At 41.8% G+C, this 19,723-nt stretch overlaps 1 protein-coding gene across 1 annotated transcript in view; it reads right to left on the bottom strand.

Moving 5' to 3' along the window:
- The window catches only part of CAMKMT (calmodulin-lysine N-methyltransferase), a 450,591-nt gene that overhangs the window by 49,988 nt on the left and 380,880 nt on the right, over nt 1-19,723 (bottom strand). The window contains exons 5-6 of the mRNA XM_084828963.1: nt 7,206-7,260; nt 6,069-6,132 (exon numbers count right to left, since the gene is read on the bottom strand). Coding sequence (XP_084685089.1) covers nt 6,069-6,132; nt 7,206-7,260 — 119 coding nt within the window. The remainder of the gene's footprint in view (nt 1-6,068; nt 6,133-7,205; nt 7,261-19,723) is intronic.

The raw sequence follows: 19,723 nt of genomic DNA, 5'->3' as shown, positions 1-19,723 counted from the left end.
CTGGAAAAGGTCGGTTTACATTCCAATTCCAAAGAAGGGCAACACCAAAGAGTGTTCAAACTACCGCACAATTGCGCTCATTTCACATGCCAGCAATGTGATGATCAAAATCCTACAAGATAGGCTTCAGCAGTATGCGAACCGAGAACTACCGGAAGTACAAGCTGGGTTTAGAAGAGGCAGAGGAACTAGAGATCAAATCGCCAACATTCGCTGCATCATGGAGAAAGCAAGAGAATTCCAGAAAAATGTCTATTTCTGCTTCATTGACTACGCTAAAGCCTTTGATTGTGTGGATCACAACAAACTGTGACAAATTCTTAAAGTGATGGGAGTACCAGACCACCTTACCTGTCTCCTGAGAAACCTGTACAAGGGTCAAGAAGCAACAGTAAGAACCAGACATGGAACAACCGAGTGGTTCAAAATTGGGAAAGGAGTATGACAAGGCTGCATATTGTCACCCTGCTTATTTAACTTATATGCAGAGTACATCATGAGAAATGCCGGGTTGGATGAATCAGAGGTCGGAATTAAGATTGCTGGGAGAATTATCAACAACCTCCGATATGCAGACGATACCACCCTAATGGCAGAAAGCGAAGAGGATCTCAAGAGCCTCTTGTTGAGGGTGAAAGAGGAGAGTGCAAAAGCTGGTTTGAAACTCAACATTAAAAAAACGAAGATCATGGCATCTGGCCCTATCACTTCCTGGCATATAGAAGGGGAAGAAATGGAAGCAGTGACAGATTTTACTTTCTTGGGCTCCAAGATCACCGCAGACGGTGACTGTAGCCATGAAATTAAAAGACGCTTGCTCCTTGGGAGGAAAGCTATGGCAAACCTAGACAGCATAGTAAGAAGCAGAGACATCACCTTACCGACAAAGGTCCGTCTAATCAAAGCTATGGTTTTCCCAGTAGTAATGTATGGCTGTGAGAGCTGGACTATAAGGAAGGCTGAGCGCCGAAGAATTGATGCTTTCGAACTGTGGTGCTGGAGAAGACTCTTACAAGTCCCCTGGACTGCAAGGAGGTCAAATCAGTCCATCCTAAAGGAAATCAACCCTGAGTGCTCATTGGAAGGACAGATACTGAAGCTGAAGCTCAAATATTTTGGCCACCTAATGCGAAGAGAAAACTCTCTGGAAAAGACCCTGATGCTGGGAAAGACTGAAGGCAAAAGGAGGAGGGGACGGCAGAGGATGAGATGGCTAGATAGCATCACCGATGCAATGAATATGAACTTGAGCACGCTCCGGGAGAGAGTGCAGGACAGGAAGGCCTGGCGTGCTATGGTCCATGGGGTCACGAAGAGTTGGACACAACTGAACGACTGAACAACAACAGTGGCTCCATAGTGGCTAGAATATTGTTAGGATAATATCTAGGTGAATTGTCCCCATTCCCCAGTTGGTTCCTGCCAAATGACCTTTACCAATATATGGTTTAAGCTAGGGTTGGACAATACTGTCAGTTTTGCTTTCTCCCACATTCAATTTTTTTAAAATTTCAAGTTTTTGAAATGTTTGAAGTTCTCTTCAATTTCAAGAGAACGTGACATTCTCTTCTCATTTTTAAAATGAAAACATTGCTAATTTGGGTTAATTCTTATCAAAAATCTAATAATATGACATTCTCACCCTTCTGCACGAACCAAATTCAATAGTTAGAGTGTTTTCCAGCATGGAGAAGATCATGTTGTAACTGCCTGTCATGCAGCTGTTAAAAGATGAGGAGCCTGTCAAAATGATGGGGTGGCAACCTTAATTCAGCACCATAAAAGTGGTTGCATACAAAGGGAACCAACCCCAAACTTTTAACAGCTAAGAACTAAAAGCCCTCTGCCTCAATGGATGAATGTGCCAGTTTCGTTTTCTTGAACATTTGGGATATTTAAATTTCATTTTTTTTCTTTCCTATTTATGAAAACATTTGCAAAGTTTGGATAATTTCTTATTTTTTAAAAAATGAAACAAACACAATTCTCACTCATCCCTAATTTAAGAAATGCTGCTATTATGACACACTTATAGATTTGTCGGTGATCCCAGCATAGTGGTGTTCGTTATACTGGCATAGAAATCGTGGTCATAAGAACAGGTTGCAAATCATGCAAACAGCGTTTATAAAGAAAAACACAATTCTGAAATTCATCACAGATGAGAGCAACAGAGTCTGAGAAGGCTGAGCTAATGAAGTTCATGAATGTAACACATATTTTTGAGTGTGCCACAGATGATCACAAAACAGTAGAGATAATGTGATGATGGTAGTGATATTTTTTAAAGTGCTCTGTACTTTTGATTTGTCCTTTGAAATGTTTCCATGGCATTCTGCATAACGCCATGATCTGAACCACAGAGAAAAGAAAGGGCATGACTAATCTCATAAATGATTATGTATTATTTGGTTAATTGAGCAAATATGCTAATAAAACACTCAAAGAAAGGCCAAATCATATACTTTTTTAAAAAAAGCTCCTTTGAATAATTTTGATTTAGCTGCATATCCATAAAGGTTTCTATCCTATATCCAGTTACGTACATCCCCATTGTTATTAAAATTAACAAAAGTTCTGCATACCATGTTTATAATTGGACATATGACTATAGCGAACATATTTTACACAGTGCACAAATCCATATCCTGCATCATCCAGTCTCAACTGATCCTTTGCAACCTAGACTTTCTTAGATTATTTAGAGATCCATAGCTATTTTATATAATGAGAGTTCTTTGCATTATGGAAATTTTAATGCACTCTAAACATGTCTCACATTCTAGATACTATATTTTAAAATATAAGTACAGGATCAGAAATAAAGCCATGAGAAAACACAGATCACTTTTATGGAATCCCAATAACCATTTTTAAGTTGAAATCCTAGTCAGTGAACGTGGACCTTCTGGGCTGTATTTAAACTTTTGCATTTTTAAAAAGTGCACACTTTAAATATAACATAGGGCATTCACGTTGAGATCTGGCCGAAGGCATGAAATTCAAATCAATATTTCTTCAAAGTTTATGATGTTCAGGTTCATTATTAAATTTCCCTCTAACACTATATCTGACCAAAAAAACAATAAGGCTATCTAAAAAATAAACCAAAAAAAGATTTTAAAAATGCTATTTTAAGATGGCAAAAAAAGACTACTTTAAGATGGCAGAAAATAGTGTTACTCTGCAGTGAGTTATTAACAAGAAGTAGAATTTAATTTCAGTGCAGATATATGTATAAAAATGTTACAGGTGATTATATGAAAAAGTGGCAGAGTGCATTCATGTTTGCATGTCAATCACCACCAGTCAGGAATGTTAGTCACCTAAAATGTTATACGATATGAAGGAAGATTGCTTAAAACGTGAAATAGTTAATACAAAAGCAGACTCGTGTGTTCCACATACCATATATATGTGGTATGTGGTATCAATATATATATATATATATATATATATATATATATATATATATATTGATTTTGTATTAAGAAAGCACAAGCTTTGACATCCCTATATTAAATGAAATTATTACTCTCACAAATGAATTGACAGTCTGATGGGACACAATACACTCAGTGGGCTTCTTACAAAATGAATAAATAAATCAACACCACCACTACCCAACAAAATTCAAGACTATATAAAAACAACACCCCTAGGTATCCTCTGTGAATAATGCTAATAACAGCAACAATAATAAGTATGACAGTGATGATAGTATAAAAGTGGATGCTCAGATGCAAAGCACTACTGCCAGGTCGATTTTCAATTACATTTCACTGATGTATTCATTTGTTTCTTAATGTGTTCATCTTGCCCATTAAGAATAATTAGCAGGCTTGCTTAGTGATTTCCTGGCTTCTGACTGTGATTTTCCCTCTTCCCAGGTTGACACCATTTTGACTTTTAAGGAAGATAATTTTTGATATTATAGCGGTACTGGCATTTACAGTTCAAAAGAAATTTAAAGGGCAAAAGTAAACTCTAATTTTAAACAAGACAGGTATTTTAATTGATAACAGGCCGCAACACTAAGCACTTAGTAATCCTCCAATTCAGGAAAACAATATTTGAAACATGTACGCTTAGAGGTTTCTAGTTGAGTTCAAGTTTCCTGACAATTGTATCGAAAGTTACTAGAAACATGTGGTACATTTTTAACAGGTTAGGAAGCTAATACAAAACATATTTAACTGGAACCGAGTTCAGCTGATTTCAACATAACTTATTTCCATGTAAGTGTGAAGTGAATAATGTTGTGTATATATTCTGTCTTCTGTTATAGCCTTTCATTTCAGAATGGTTGTGATGGGCAATTTTGTCTAATATGTGTTTAATAATGAATCCTGTGACAGTTATGGCAATAAGACTCCTTCAAAACATAATCTAATAAAACTATATGTAAAACCTAAAGCTCCTAAAATTTTGTTCTAAAATGTCACCTAATACTTAGCTCGCATGATGGATTATCATCTGATGACATAGACATGGGAGAAACTACTAGATCTGTTTGATGCTCAATTGATGATTCTATAGGTAACCTAAAAGTAGGTGAAATCGCATCCAGGTTAACAGAACAATCCTATATATGTTTACTCAGAAGTAAATCCCACTGAGATCAGTGAGACTTACTCCCAGGTAAGTGTGCATAGGATTGCAGCCCAAATAACCTCATTTTGCTACAATACCTCCCAATTTAACTATACTGATTTCTAAAAACATTTTGCTCATGTGCATTTTCTTTGCGTGCTTTTTCACAGAGGTATGGGAGAAGGCAAAACACAGTATGAGGTACTGTAGTAGACTGTACACAAGACTGATATTCCAGGAAGGTTAAAAAAAAAAAAAAAGACTAAATATTACAAGAGGAAGAAGATCCCATCTCCCCCCATTTTAAAGCTCCGGAATGTCACATTTTTAAATGATATGGTATGTGACTAAGACTGCTTTCGTTTCTGAATTCTCCAAGTATCTGAAAGAGATATATCTTGAGGTCACACAAAAAGAACTTAAGTGTTATTGGAGTCTGCTTGCTAATATTCCCACATTACCATTGCATGTATATTGTAAGCACAGTTTTTTTCCTCCTGTAAAAAAAATAACTCACAACAGAGCTGAAGAAAAAATTAGGAAAAGGGCCTATTTGGATAACGCTAACAAAGAGATTTCACCATTACTTTTACATTACAGAACCCCACACACACACCAAATGAAGACCTTTAACATGCAAATGTCATTATCGTCAAGATCCAAAGAAAACAGATATCTTCTGTGTTTCCCTTTCAATTTCTAACAGCCATTAATATTCACTATGGGACTCAGCCCTTGTGCTATTGTAGACACTTAGTTAACTGAGAGGGAATAATTTGCAGTAGTATTAAAGTGCAAATTTGTTTACCTGCACATGTACTAATATTAAATATAATGTATTCGAATACTGTAATAATGTAACTGTACAGAACAGAAAGTACATATTGGAAAACCTTGTTGTAAGAGAACAATGATAATTAACTGTGTGCAGCTGCAGCTCATATGAAGTTAGGGAGAAGTCAGTAGGAGTGATATTATGTGCATGTGGTCTAAATATAAACCAAATGTAGACATTAGATAAATATATCCAAGGTGTAGGTATTTATGTACTGTTAAAAGGTTACTATCTGAAAGTGGGACCAATGTAAAATAGATCAGTAAAAGGAAAACCCTTCAAACTGGAATTAATTGTAATCTCCGCTGTTGCATTTTTCAAATGGAAATTATTTGAACAAAATCTTTGAATACTTACATAACATGGGACAGGTATTTATCATGCTGCTTGGTGTTTTCTCTCTAAATATACATTCTTTTAATGTAAAAGAGTGGGAATTTGTTATAGAGAACACTGTAGATCTATTCAAGAATATTATATATTTTAATTACTGATAGTGGATTTGTGTGTGTGTGTGTGTGTGTGTGTACACGCACACTCTATTATATACACCTCTTGCTGTTTTTTTATATCAATTGTTGGTCAGCCAGTGAAAAAGGAACGAACCCAACAAACCAGTTTTCTATCTGAATAAGGATACTTTTGATGGCCTTTTCATTTCCATCAGTTAACAGAACTTCTTTGACATCTGCAGAAATAGCAACCTGGAATGGGGGGGGGGGAGAAAAAGAGCATAGCAAACAATGAGCAAATATGCTTGTCTGTGTGGAAGTGAAGACAGGAGTGACAAGCCTTCAGTATCATGCTTCCTCACCTATTTCTCTGTAACAGTCTTCAATCTTTTTTCATTTTATGTCTGCATTATTTTAATCATTCAATCAAATCAGTCAATACTTTTATCATTCCATTTGCGGGAGCCTCTATCTTGCTATCATTCTGTTCCGTAATTGCATTGTGACAGCGGATGATGGTATTCTGAGAGGCTTTCATTTGTGGGCTTCTGTTTATCTAGTAGAGCCATCATACGAGGCTGTCACTCTGCCTTTCAGCTTGCTTCTGTCTGACTGCCTGATGCCCTTCATATAACTTTGCATTGCAGGCAGATGGCTTTGTAAGGGTAATTTTTTTGTGAGCTTTGACATGCTCGCACATTGGGCTGTAACCTCGACACATTGTGTAAGAACGACAGGTTTGTCAAATGCCAATCAGTGTAACAATATGCTTTTATTTGTAGAGACATAAAAACTTGTCTAATGCACTGCACTGCTACATAATATCTCCTGAATACATGACTCAGAACCCAGAGAATGCTGAATGACGCTCCTGAATGGCCAATCTAATTCAAAAGAATCTAATTACCGAGAGCTCTGGATCATGTTTGTTGGTGTAATAATGCAGGCAAAACATTAGCAGCTATATCATGGTGCTCCAACTGTGATTCGCCAGGCTATTCCTGTATCTTAGCAAATGGGGGACTATAATCTGAAGGGGAGGGGGGGAGCTTCAGCTATGGCAATGAAAGACAGACCGTACGTGGCCTGGAATGTCACAACAAGAGATATTGACTACACTGAGGTAAAATGTTTCTGCTCATCGAGGCAACCATAAAATCAATATGATACGAAAGCAAGTCAATCTAGAAGGTCTCTCAAGACTCTGCAGCTTGACCGCAGCTGATTCTGTTGACAGTTCTCTGACCCAGCAGTTAGAGGCACTGGAACATTTTTTTCCTTTTGTTCCTCCCTCTGAATAGAATTGGAATTGAGAAAAGACCTACCATAAGCCCAGCCAAGCATGTCATGCCACCCCCTAGCTCACACACAGCAAGGCCCCTGAAAGAGAGAAAGGAAACGGTAGAACCCATACAAATTAGATGAAAATGGCCAGAGAGACATATATGTTACAAGAACAAATTGCCATCTGTAGTGAGTGCCGAGGTACCAGGAAGTAGCAGAGGCATGACTGGGCTACCTCATGTCGTTTTGCGTTTTAAAAATAATTATGAAATAGAAAAGTCACAAAGCAGGCAAAGCAGTGGGGGTTCCCTCATTAGTGTTCAGTGCAACATTACCACCGCTGAGCTGAAAAAATCCAAGAAGGTTCTTTTTCCCCCCTTGTCAATGGCACTGTCTTTTAGAACTAAACTAGCTAGAGTAGCGAAAGATAATTGTTAGGAAGGGATAACACTGTTAATTCACGTTCATTCTTTCAAAAACAGTTAGACAAGTAAATGAAGGAATTAATATTATTTCTCTCCCTCTCTTGCTTCCACTCTCTGGAGAACTATGGAATGAAATATTTAACATTTGTAACAGAAACAATAACATTGGAAATAAACTACGTTAACTTTTTTTTAAGGCAAGATACAGGTGGAGCATTTAGCTCTTAAAACAGCACTTTAATTGCAAATGGCCTACAAAAGTTCCTAGTTAGTTAAGTTTGCTTTTTAAAAAACCATTCTTACCACAATTGCTTTGCTAGCAAATGTGCTTTTAAGGAATTCCCATAGATCTCAGTGAGGTTGTTTAAAAGTAAACATGAGTATAACTGATACCCATAGAGGAAAACTCAACAACTTAAAAACCCAGTGCAACATCAGTCATTTACTTAAAAATGAGAAATGAAAATAACTATGCTGAATATCTGACATGCAATGTTGCTCAATCTTTTCTAATGTTCCTAGGCACTAGCAAACCTATGGGGCATTTATCTGGTACCATACCATTTCAATATAGGTTTTTGCTAGAATATTTAAGGCTCTTGTCTTGGCAGACAAAAATATTCAAGACTGGTTGTGAATTATATGCCTTAGAAACGGACATTCTTACAAGGAATTCCTATTCTCCAGGACCATTCGGATTTGGCTACTCTTCAGGATATTCCCTCCCCTTGGATCGAGAGGCAGGGTCAGTGTCTTCCAATAGCTTCTCCAAGGAGAGGGTGTTCCTGCCCTCCCAGACCAACACTGGAAAAGCAGTAGACACCCTCAAGACAGAACTGTAAAAGGACAGATTAACAAAGCAAAACACTGGCAAACATCAGCCAGGAAAATGCAAGTAACCACCTCAGCAGATTCTGAAAGTAATAGGATACCAGGAACTTATCCCCAGGAGTCCCTACCTACTACTCCACATGTACAGAAAGGCTGAAGCATTGACTGACTGATTTAATCACAAATAATGACCCACCTGGACAGCAGAGGGGGGGAGAACACCGTCTGGGAGTCCTGGAGAACAGGAATTCATGGGAAGAGTTTCCTTTTCTTCTAGGATTCCCAGAAGGTATTCTGACTTGCTACTCTTCGCGATGTAGAAGAGCAGTGTCAGTATCCAGGTGAACCAATATCCTCAAGGCACCGACACACCTTGGAACATCTTCCTCCCACATGCAGCATCTGTGGAGAAGTACTTGTCAGTCTTACGATGTATAGGAAACAGATATGCAGAAGCCCACATAGCTGCTTCATTGGCTAATCTCCTCTAGGGAGATCTACTCCAAAGAGCTGCTGATGACACCATCTCTCTAATTCAGTAAGCTTCAACCCCTACTGGGGGCTGTTTTCCCAAACTTTCATACACCAATAGGATGCAACTTCACAACTACCTGGAAATAGTTGCACTTCTTACCCATATACTCCTGAAAAGACCTGAACAAGGATTCAGAACCTTTCAAAATGAAGGTTCGCTATTCAGGCAGAAGCCAGGTCCTGTGACATGTCCAACCTACACCGTTTCTATGCTAATGTGACCACCACAAAAATCACGGTTTTCAAGGTAAGGATCTTAAGAGAACATTGCCATATAGGCTCAAATGGTGTCCCTATGAAAGCAGTGAGCACCCAGTTCAAACTCCAAATTGGAAACCTGTGCACAGGTGGAGGGTTCAACAGAACCCCCTTTAAGTCATTTCCAACTGTCTATAAGTGTTGAGAAATTTGCCTAAAAAGAGGAGGTGTAAGACCCAATTTAACTCTTGAAAAAATGTTCAGCTGAGCAAAACTGCCACTGGAGGGGCTGTCCCTGCCAGTTGTTCCTCTCCCAACAGAGAAGTGAGATTAACTTCCACCCAAGTCATGATGGAGCAGGCTTCCTAGTGGTGAGCCATCTATCTCATACCTGTTTACATATGCCTTGGCGGACACAATGTCTGGTGGGATTGGCACATGGCTGTTCTGGATCAGGTTCTGGAAGTCCAGCAGAGCCAACTTGATGGCTCAAAGCTCCAAGAAATTTATACTCTCCTATGACACTGAGGGTGATCAACTCCCTCAGGTGTTACGAACCTCCAAGAGGACCCATCACACAAACAGGTTGCCATCTGTAATCATTAAGATCATTTGGGGAGTTGTCACAAATGCTTTGACTTCAGTTCCTGCATTGAGCAGGGGATTGGACTCGATGGTCTTGTAGGCCCCTTCCAACCCTACTATTCTATGATTCTATGAAAACAACCCTGAGATAGCTGGTGAACTAGTGGTTAGTTAGTTGGAACTAACCACTAACCCAAGGATATCTGGAGATCCTGGGCAATATCCACCTTTTCATATGCCTAGTATGCTATCAGTTTCTGAAACTGAAGCAGGATGCACTGTACACACCTGGTATGAAATAGGATCAGTGAACTAACTTTGGTAGGAGATCATCATGCCCTGAAACTGAGCCAGTATCATGCAGTTCACCTTCCCCATTTCCCTTACTTTTAAAGCTAGGTGCAGTAGCTTGGGCTGTTTATTACATTTCTATAGTGCCCAATAGTCAAAGCTCTCTGTTGCTCCTCTGTTAGGTACATGATCTGTTGTGTGGTTGTCTAGGATCAACCCAAGCTTTCCAACTGTCACAACGGCACCAGGGAGCTCCTTTCTATGTTTACAATGAAGCCATGTTGCCTGAGAAATGCAAGTGTGGTCTGTCACTGTGTCCCGCAAACCCTGTATCTGTAGAATAGATTAGAATATCATCCAGATATGCTAGAGATATATTCCTTGCTGCCTCAGCTGAGCCACCAGTGGTACCAGGATCTCAGCAAACAACCTGGGAACTGATGTGAGACTGAACGGTATTGCCCTATGTTAAAAATACTTCCTGTGCTATGCAAAGCTTACGAGTTCTTGAGGCTGAACATGATTGGTACACGAAGACATGCCTCAGAGAGGCTATTGATGTCAAAAAGGCCTCTTTGGAAATGGCAACTATTATGGTATTCAGTATTTCCATGCTGAAGTCTCTCTTGTGAAGGAAGGAGCTTTTTCAGCCACTTGAAATTCAGGATGGCTCTTGAGTCTCCATTCTTCTTAAGCACCATACAAAAATTGGGTTAAACTCCGAATCACTTGGGTCCTGTAAAACAGATTTGATTGCCTGGATGTCCAATAGGTGTTACATGGCTTACTGGAACATCCAATATTTGTCTGGGTTCTTGGAGTGGCTATGAACTTGTTTTGAGGGTGATGTTCAAACTTGAGGTCATATCCATGGAAGACTGTTTCCTGGGTGCATCCACTTGCAGGTGACATGAAGAACTTTGCTGCCTATGGGTCCTCAGGAGTTGGTCTGACTGGCCTTGAGAAGAGTGTTGTTTCTTTGTGTCTTTAGAAGATGATGCCGAGCTGGATGTTGACCAGTTCAGTTCTCTGTAGGCATATCAGGAGCAGGGTCACTTATTCTTAGATTTGGGGAAAAAACATAACCTGGTGACGGGAGAAAGCAGTACTGAAGCCTGGTTTTCAGGTCATCCCTCTACAATGTAGAGAGTTGTCTTCTTATTCTTGCTTTCTGTAAGAACCACTTATAAAGGTTCTCCAAGGACACTGGTGCCTACAAATGAGGTGCTAGTAAACTCTACCTGGGACCCCAGATCCACCTAGCCACGACATTGACTCCCATCATGCTAGACTGGGACTGAACTTTGATCTTTCTCAGCCCCATCCTTCAGTTGTTTCGATGAGGAGTTAAGAGCTGTTAGTTCTTCTGCCCAAAGACAAACCACCTTTGCTGGGATAACTGCATTTTTTTCTATCAATTTTTTATTGAGTTTTAACAAAACAAAACAAAACAAACAAACATAACAAAACAAAACCAAAAAAATAAAAAAATATAACAACGTATTCTAAAATCCTCAGTTTCAAATATTACAATATTCTAGGGAGAAAAAAAGAAAGAATAGGTTACACATAAACTTCAGTAACAGCATACCAGATATCCAAATATAAGCCCATTTGCAAGTTACGCCTATATACCACTCTTTCAAATATTGCTAGCGTTGTTAAGTCTTCAATCCATTGCATTATAGGCGGTGAGCTTTTATCCTTCCAGTATCATAGTATCTGTCTTTTAGCAGCCACAAGGGCGCGAAAGATCCATTTATGCTGGCTATGTGTCACATTCCAAAAAAACAGGTAAGTAATTTAAGAGAACATTTACATCAGTAATTATTAAAGAGCTTGCCAATACAAAATGTATCCATATAATAACTTCCTCCCATGCAGTTATCCTTTTGCTGGGGTAACTGCATTCTAAGTCAGTGCAGACACTGAGGCATCCACCACTGGAACCTTGAATTGATCCATGATGCTTTGTGGCAACATGTAAAGCTTACCGGCTTAGTGGTTAGATGGCTTACCTCTGGTTACACTAACTGTTGAATACTGTTGAAGGGGTTAGGGAAGGAAATTGTTAAAAGTTTGGGAGGAAAGCTCTGGCAAACCTAGACAGCATAGTAAGGAGCAGAGACATCACCTTGCCCACAAAGGTCCATCTAATCAAAGCTATGGTTTTCCCAGTAGTAATGTATGGCTGTGAGAGCTGGCCTATAAGGAAGGCTGAGCGCCGAAGAATTGATGCTTTCGAACTGTGGTGCTGGAGAAGACTCTTACGAGTCCCCTGGACTGCAAGGAGGTCAAATCAGTCCATCCTAAAGGAAATCAACCCTGAGTGCTCATTGGAAGGACAGATACTGAAGCGAAGCTCAAATATTTTGGCCACCTAATGCGAAGAGAAAACTCTGGAAAAGACCCTGATGCTGGGAAAGACTGAAGGCAAAAGGAGAAGGGGACGGCAGAGGATGAGATGGCTAGATAGCATCACCGATGCAATGAATATGAACTTGAGCACGCTCTGGGAGAGAGCGCAGGACAGGAAGGCCCAGTGTGCTATGGTCCATGGGGTCACGAAGAGTCGGACACAACTGAACGACTGAACAACAACAACAAAGCATGTGGAAAAAACACCTTAGCTCTCTTGGGGGCAGAGGTGGTGCTAGGCAGAGAGCATGGGTCAGCAGTGTCCTACTTCCCCCATGGAAAGAAAAAAGATTTATAATCACTCACTGGATGGCGGCACATGCCTTCCCATCCCATTTTTTGCTGCCAGCTCTGTGCTGATAACTAGTGTGGGTGCCCATGTCTTCATTAAGTGTATTGAGCGTGGAACAAACTTTTCCCCATACAAAGATGTGGGAGAAGTGTTTGCAAGGGCGACTGGTCCAGGAACCAGTCAAAAGAGGCAGACAAATCCAAAAAGAGACAGACAGAGACAGAGAAAGCTCCATTACCAGCAGTAGCCTATGGAATCAAACTTGAGATGGGGGGAGGAGACGGGGCAGCAGTGAGAGCAAATCACTTTCCAGTTAGCAGCCTGCCTGAACCAATAGAAACGGTTGTGGGCGTAGCAGAACGAGCCCAGACCTGTGATAGTTAATCCTTCTGCTCACTTAGTTTCTCTTTTGATCTGAGTGAGTTCTCGGACAGAATGGGGGAACTACAGCAGCAAACGGAAGACCAGAAGCTTGAAGAGCAACAACAAGCTGAGGCAGAAGTAGAGATGTATGAAAGTCACTTACCTTTTCGCGGATTCTGTTCATGGGGGGGGAGGCGTTCCGTCCCTCCCCACGGAATCCTCGACGGCCGGCTGTGCTCCGCGGCAGCTTCGCGGAGCAGCTGGCCAGGCCCAGGCCAAGGCCGTCCGCAGCCGGATTTCTGGCCGTGGAGGGCTCTGGGTAAAAACAGAAAAACAAAAAAAATGCGTACGCAAATGGCGGCGGCTATGGCCGCCACCATTTGCGTTCCTTATTTTTTGCCATCTTAGTCTACGTAAATATTAGTCTACGTAAATATTTTCTTAGTCTACGAAGAAAAGAAAGGGGAACGCAAATAGCGTAGCGGGCGCTATTTGCGTTCCCCTTTATTTTCACTATGTAATATTTACGTAGACTAAGACGACCAAAAATAAGGAACACAAATGGCGGTGGCCGTAGCCGCCGCCATTTGCGTACGCATTTGTTTGTTTGTTTAACCCAGCTGTGATAGGCTACGTTTAGGTAGCCTACCACATCTATGTACAAAAAAGAAGAAGACAAGACTGCAAATGGCGGCGGCACCAGCCGGTCGGAAGACCAGCCGCCGCCGCCGTCTGGAACACCCGCCCCAGGTAAGTCTCATCCTGGGGGGGATCCGCGGGGGGCGGGGGGGCAGGCCATTCCATCATGGATTTCGGGGGGCCGAATGCACTGGCATTTGGCCTCACCGAGATCCGTGGAGGAATTATCTGACATCCCTAGGCAGAAGTGGGAAATGCTGAGGTGAGAAAAATGCAGTAGAGGATATTCCTTGGAAAGGGGTGACAGTTAGGAGAAGAAGAACTAGATGCCACTCTGCACCAGTGGAATCAGTGGAGCTGTGGAACCAGTTCCAGGTACTTGAGGATGAGACTGGAGGACAGCCTGCAGAGGAAGAATCACAGGGGAACCTGCATGAGAGTGAGCAAGAGGCTGAAGGTCAGTCAAGCAGAGGTGATGAAACCCAGGCTTACAAAAAGAAGAGAAGAGTAATAGTAGTGGGAAACTCCTTGCTGCGTGGGATTGAAACCCAAGTATGTCGCGAAGACCCATGGACTTGCCAGGTATGTTGTCTCCTGGGAGGATGGATTAGAGACGTGACTGAAAGGTTGCCTGCACTCATAAAGCCCACTGACAGGTATCCCTTTCTTCTCATCCATGTGGGAACAAATGATACCGCCAAGCGGAGCTACAAAGAAACCACGTCAGACTTTGAAGCTTTGGGAAGGAAACTCAAGAACTTGGGGGCCCAGATAGTTTTCTCATCCATCCTTCCAGTAGTTAGAAGAGGGATAGAAAGGGAAAGAAAAATACTTCGGGTGAATGACTGGCTACGAAGGTGGTGCCAACAAGAGAGATTTGGGCTATACTTCCTGGAAGATGGGCTGTTGGCAAGGGATGGGTTGCACCTCACAAAGGATGGGAAGAATGTGTTTGGCCACAGCATGAAGAACTTCATCAGGAGGGCTTTAAACTGAATCCTATGGGGAAGGGAGATGTAAAGTTCGGGGTAACAATGGATGAAGGCTCATGCACCGCAACGGAGAGAACAGCTCTAATAGCACCTAATAATAGTCTTCCGACACATGTAGGAAGAAAACCACACTATGAAGCACATGGTCTTTGATGTCTATATACTAATGCCCAGAGTATGGGAAACAAACAGAACAAACTTGAACTCTTAATACAGGAGGGAAATTATGACTTGCTTGGTGTAACTGAGACTTGGTGGGATGACTCTCATGACTGGAATACAGCAGTTGAAGGATATAACTTGTTCCAAATGAACAGGAGGAACAGAAAGGGAGGTGGGGTTGCACTATATGTTAAAAATACAGATCTCTGCACAGAAATACAGGAGGATGAGCTTGGTAGCCCCACCAAGAGTATCTGCGTTAAAATAAATGGAGCAAAGAATAAAAGGAACCTGGTGGTCGGAGTCTACTACCGGCCACTCTCCCCCCCAAATTCTGGTGGGGGGGAGGCGCTCCGTCCCTCCCACCCGAACTTCTGGCAGGGAGGAGGCGCTCCGTCCCTCCCCCCCCCCCCCGAATCCTGGCCGGCCGGGTGCGCAAATGGTGGCGGCCGTAGCCGCCGCCGTTTGCGTCCCTGCAGTCAGTAAATGTTTACGTAGCCTATCACGGCTGATTTAAAAGAGGAAAAAAAGCGCGTACACAAATGGCGGTACCCAGGGGCATCACCATTTGTGTTCCTTATTTTGATGCGTCTTAGTCTACGTAAACGTTTACGTAGACTACGGCGAAAATAAGGGGAACGCAAATAGCATAGCGTCTACGCTATTTGCGTTCCCCTTATTTTCGCCGTCTTAGTCTACGTAAATGTTTATGTAGACTAAGACGTGTCAAAATAAGGAATGCAAATGGCGGCGCCCATGGGCGCTGCCATTTGCGTATGCGCGTTGTTGTTTTTTTCCTTTAAATCAGCCGTGATAGGCTACGTAAAGATTTACGTAGCCTATCACGGGATTTTTAAAAAATCTAGCCATGATAGGCTACGTAAATCTTTACGTAGCCTATCATGTTTGTTTGTTTTTTTACTGGAAATGGTGGTGGTGGCAGCCGGTCGGAAGACCGGCCGCCGCAGCCACCGCCGCAGCCACCGCCGCCGAACCGCCGCTGGAGCCGCCGCTGCCAGGAGGATTCTCCCAAGGTAAGTCCTGTCCTGGGGGGGGCGGGGGGCAGACCGTTTCGCCACCAATTTCAGGGGGCCGAATGCGCTGGCATTCGGCCTCCCCGAGATTTGTGGCGATATTCTCTGACATCCCTACCGGCCACCCAAACAAGGAGAAGATGAGGATGAAACTTTTGAAAAGCAAATAGCCAATGTTTTAAGGAAGCATGATGTAGTAGTAATGTGGGACTTCAATTTCCCCAATATTTGTTGGGAGTCAAATTCTGCAAAACATGGCCCCTCCAGGAAATTCCTGACTTGTGTGGCGGATAACTTCCACCTACAGAAAGTAGAGAAAGGAACTAGAGGATTGGCTATCCTTGACCTGATCCTAACCAACAGAGATGCCTTAGTGGATAAAGTAGCAGTTACAGGAACTCTGGGGAAAAGCGACCATGTTGTACTTGAGTTCTTTGTTCTAAGGCAGTGGTTCTCAACCGCGACCCTTTAATACAGTTCCTCATGTTGTGGTGACCCCCAACCATAAAATTATTTTCGTTGCTACTTCATAACTGTAATTTTGCTACTGTTATGAATCGTAATGTAAATATCTGATATGCAGGATGTATTTTCATTGTTACAAATTGAACATAATTAAAGCATAGTGATTAATCACAAAAACAATATGTAATTATACATTGTGAAATCATCCAATTTTTTTTTGCCAAAGCTGAAGTTTCATTTGGAATGATCGGATCTTTTCAGACAAATCGAGGCATGTTGCATTTGGTCCTTGCAGTGATAAATTTAACTCATTCAAGATGGCAAAGATGTCAACCAAGTAAGCTATTTTCTGCAGTTCACTTTTATCGCTGAAAAGTGCTTCGAACTGCGGTCTTGCTTTCTGATTAAAAAACGTTTTGAGTTCATCACGAAGCTCAAAAACACGTTTTAAAACTTTTCCTCTCGACAACCATCTCACTTCAGTGTGAAATAGCAGAGCATTGTTCGGCGCATCCAAGTTGTTGCACAGTTGCGAAAACAGTCGACTGTTTAAAGTGCTCGCCTTTACAAAATTGACAGAACTTACGACACTTTTCATTACTTCTTGTAACTCTTATGGCAGCGATGAATCATACAGTGAGTTCCGATTACTTTTGGTGACTCATTCAGTACCAAACGTTGAAATCCAGATCGACATCCTAGCATAGCTGGAGCACCATCTGTGCAAACACCACAAACCTTTTCCCAAGAGATCTTATGCTCTTTCAGAAATGAACCAACTGTGTCAAATACATCATGTGCAATAGTTGTCGTTTCAAGAGGTTTGCAAAAAAGAAGCTCATCTTTAAAGTCGCCATCGTTAATATACCTCACGTAAACCAGTAACTGTGAACAGTTTGCAACGTCTGTAGATTCATCAAGCTGCACACTAAATATTGGAAGTAGAGCAGATTTAATTTCCTGGATTACCTGATCAAGAATATCAGCAGACATGTCATCTATTCTTCTGTGGACAGTGTCGTTAGATAAGGAAATTGCACTCAATTTCATAACAAATTCGTCTCCGATCATAACTCGAACAATGTCTTTGGCTGCTGGCAACAGTAAATCCTTGGGGGCCACGGTGGCTTAGTGGTTAAGACGCTGAACTGCAGACTGGAAGGTCGGCAGGTCAGCAGTTCGAGACCCGAGTGCCGCGTGACGGAGTGAGCTCCCGTCTTCAGTCCCAGCTCCTGCCAACCTAGCAGTTCGAAAGCAAGAAATTGCAAGTAGATAAATAGATACCGCCTCGGCGGGAAAGGTAACAGCGTTCCGTGCACCTCGGTGTTCAGTCATGCCGGCCACATGACCACGGAAGCGTCTTCGGACAGCGCTGGCTCTTCGGCTTAGAAACGGGGATGAGCACCGCACCCTAGAGTCGGACACGACTGGTTGGGGACACCTTTACCTTTACCTTTAACAGTAAATCCTAAGCAATGGTGTGAGGTTTCATAGCTCTGGCGATTCTGAGTGCCACCAAATATGAAGCATCAATGGCTGCTACGTTTTGTTTGTGGTACTTGTCACCAGTGTCAAGTCTGGCTTTCTTGAGTCCATCAGCTTTGCTTCTAAAATAGTTGGTATCCTTGCCGGCAAAGCTCAGATGCTTGCTATCAAAATGGCGTTTTAGTTTGTTCGGCTTCATAGATTCGGCTGATAGAACTTCACAACAAATAACACATTGCGGTTTCTCAATTCCTGCTGTAATTATTGAGGTAAAACCATACTGTAAAAAATCCTCACTATATTTTCTTTTCTTAACGTTCTTCTCTATACGATCCATTGTCATGGGATGGTTTGCTAATGAAAATAATATATAACAATAGCTTTAATAATACAAAAGATGATACATGGCATAGTTCAGTCAATACAGTTCATTAAAGTTTCCTATGATTTACCATTCTCTGTGTTGTTGTTTTTACATACCTGTTACTATCACAAGGGGGCAGTATTCACATCAACCACAGCTGAATATAAAAAGACCGATCAGCATCCAGATTAAGTTCCCATGGTACAGATATTTTTTTTGCAGTAGTTGATGATTTTACACTACATGATTTTACATTTACCCAGTAATTATAATTCATGAAGTGTCATTTTACCTCCAATACTGCTGCTTTCAACACAGCAGCTGCTCTCTACACAGTAGCTGCTCTCTACACATGTGTGACTGGTCCGCATAAGTACATTATGGCGCCAACCCTGTCACATACACCTGTATTTGTACGGGGTGTATGTGATGGGGTTGGTGCGATGATGTCATCACGCCGGGTACTCATATGTGGGCGTATCTGCATGTGGGCGGACCCGCCTGGAGACGGATAGAGGAGCGGTGTCTCGGTTCCTAAGACCATCGGAAATATGTGTTTTCCTATGGTCTTAGGCGACCCCTGTGAAAGGGTCGTTCGACCCCCAAAGAGGTCGCGACCCACAGGTTGAGAACCGCTGTTCTAAGGGAAGCAAAAGCCAAGTGTAGTCAAATGCGTACCCTGGATTTTAGGAAAGCTGATTTTAATAAACTCAGAACAATGACCAGTAAGGTCCCATGGCAAGTGACTCTAATGAGAAAAGGAGTCCAAGATGGGTGGGAGCTTTTAAAAAAGGAAATTCTCAAGGCACAATTACAAACCATTCCAACAAGAAGAAAAGGTGGAAGACAAAAAACTTAGAGATGACCTGAAAACAAAAAAGGACACATACAGGAAGTGGAAGGAAGACCAAGCAACAATGGAAGAGTACAGACAGGTAGCACAGAATGGCAGGGATGGCGTCAGGAAGGCTAAAGCTGAGAATGAGCTGAGGTTAGCAACGGATGCTAAAAGCAACAAAAAGGCTTTCTTCAGCTATGTGCATAGTAAAAGAGATAGGAAAGAAAAGGTGGTTCAGCTATTAAATAAGGATAGCAAAATGATGACAAATGACAAAGAAAAGGCAGAGGTGCTCAATTCCTACTTTGGCTCAGTCTTCTCCCAAAAGAGGGTCTATGAGCCCCCTGGCAAAGGCGAAGTACAGGCTGAAGGGGCAGGATTGCAGCTTGAGATCGATATGGTCAAGGAACACCTAATTACTTTGAATGAGTTCAAATCTCCAGGGCCAGATGAACTGCATCCTAGAGTAATAAAGGAACTGGCAGAAGAACTCTCAGAACCGCTGTCTATTCTCTTTGAGAAATCATGGAGGATGGGGGAAGTGTCAGATGACTGGAGGAGGGCTAACGTTGTCCCTATCATCAAAAAGGGTAAAAAGGAGGAACCTGGGAACTACAGACCAGTCAGTCTGACATTAATCCTG

Source organism: Heloderma suspectum, chromosome 1 (genome assembly GCF_057233095.1).
Source record: "Heloderma suspectum isolate Gila_16-S chromosome 1, 16-S_ref, whole genome shotgun sequence".
NCBI classification, from domain to species: domain Eukaryota; kingdom Metazoa; phylum Chordata; class Lepidosauria; order Squamata; family Helodermatidae; genus Heloderma; species Heloderma suspectum.
This window is presented reverse-complemented; position numbering and strand designations above follow the sequence as displayed.